Here is a 1,580-nt window from a genome sequence, read left to right as displayed (position 1 = left end):
TAAGTCTACTTTAAATTATTCAAATAAATGTGTAAAAGTATTATTCCACTGTGTTTCTAGTAATTAAATTCAATACGATTACATGATCTATATAAATATACTTTTTTAATTGTTAATAAGTTGTAAAAACTTTACTGCAGTGCAAGTATTAAAATAAAGCAAATAGCAAAAATATTGTTTTTGTTTATCAAACTAATATAAACTGAAAATTACACAAAGGTTCCGTACATAAACAACAATTAAAAGATGTTAATTAATTATGTTTTTAATGTAAGTTTCGAAATAAACAAATTATCACTTTTCAAGAAGAAATTATTGTTACATTGACCGATAAAACTTAAATACCAGTAAACAAAAACATTTTTGAAATAATATAAAAGAAATAAATAAACTCAACAGTTATCTTATTCAAAAACGGACGAGTCAACGCAAACGGTTTTAGAATGGAAAAGGCATGTGTTTTTGTTTTATTATTTTTGCTTTACGGTGCAGAAGGTAAAATTGATTTTTATTATCTCAATATAAACTAGAATTTAGATAGCAGCTTCTTAATATTATAATCGCACAGAAATACAAACTCATCTAATGACTTATGTTAAATTCCTTTTTTGTAAACATTCTAGCCATAAACAGATATTTAAAAAATCAGATGTACTTTAACTTTATTAATTATATTTTGTAGCTAAAAATGCATAGGTTGTGCATGCATATGTATGTACTTAGTACACGAAAAACGTATTTTTAGCTAGTAAATTGCAAATGCCATCAACTGCCACAATTGGAGATGTTGTAAAACTAGAATGCAATATTTTGTTCGGTATTGGAGTATTTCCAACATTGGATTATATTCGATGGTTAAAAGATGGTCAGGAGGTTTACAGATGTGATCCTAATAAACTGGCAGGAATGGTAACAAACCAGGTGGAAGGAGTTAATATAGACGTACGTATTTACAAAAAAGGAACGCAGAAAGGACTAATTAGTATACCACGGAAAAAATCAAACCATCAAAATTATGATGCGTGTTGTATGCATTATTCACTTTCTTAGTTTTTACATCAGTATTGTTTCATCTGCAATATGTGTCTACGATATTTGCTTGCTTACATTCTTGCTATTTTCATATTTTGTAACTGATTTTTATTTCTTTGTGCCCGTACTTACTGATGTAACCGCTATGATTATGGCACAAGTTGGTTAATTATATAATTTGAAAAAGAATTTAATCGTCTCACACCATAACCGTACAAGGGGGTGTTTCAGATGGACTCTGATGATATCATCTCTAATATTTCTTGATATGCCGTTTATTTCAACCGTATATATTTAAAAACTTTTTCTTAGATTAAAGGCTCGAACTTCCACAAAATAACACTCAACCCAGTAGATCTAAAAACCTCAGGAATATGGACGTGTGAAGCAAAAAGCTCTGACGGTTATTACGGTCTAGCTCAAATGTCTGGAACATTGACAATTTTATATCCAAAAGTACCATAAAATAATATTTTTTTCATTTACTTAAAATAAATAAGTATAGAAAAAACCGTTTTTCATTCAGTCTCAATTAAACAAGTATATAT

At 28.2% G+C, this 1,580-nt stretch overlaps 1 protein-coding gene across 2 annotated transcripts in view; it reads left to right on the top strand.

The window, feature by feature from the left end:
- LOC112905581 overlaps positions 1-1,543 on the top strand; it is a 2,606-nt gene extending 1,063 nt beyond the window's left edge. The window contains exons 1-3 of one of the 2 annotated variants that reach the window (XM_025978262.1): positions 385-495; positions 746-942; positions 1,345-1,543. In XM_025978262.1, the coding sequence (XP_025834047.1) occupies positions 444-495; positions 746-942; positions 1,345-1,497 (402 nt within the window). In that variant the 5' untranslated portion in view covers positions 385-443 and the 3' untranslated portion in view covers positions 1,498-1,543. Of the gene's footprint in view, positions 1-384; positions 496-745; positions 943-1,344 lie in introns of those variants that run through there. The other variant, XM_025978263.1, reaches the window with a different exon arrangement.
- The last annotated feature ends 37 nt before the right edge of the window (positions 1,544-1,580 follow it).

The sequence above is a fragment of the Agrilus planipennis genome, unplaced genomic scaffold (assembly GCF_000699045.2).
Source record: "Agrilus planipennis isolate EAB-ADULT unplaced genomic scaffold, Apla_2.0 scaffold281, whole genome shotgun sequence".
NCBI lineage: Eukaryota > Metazoa > Arthropoda > Insecta > Coleoptera > Buprestidae > Agrilus > Agrilus planipennis.
This window is presented reverse-complemented; position numbering and strand designations above follow the sequence as displayed.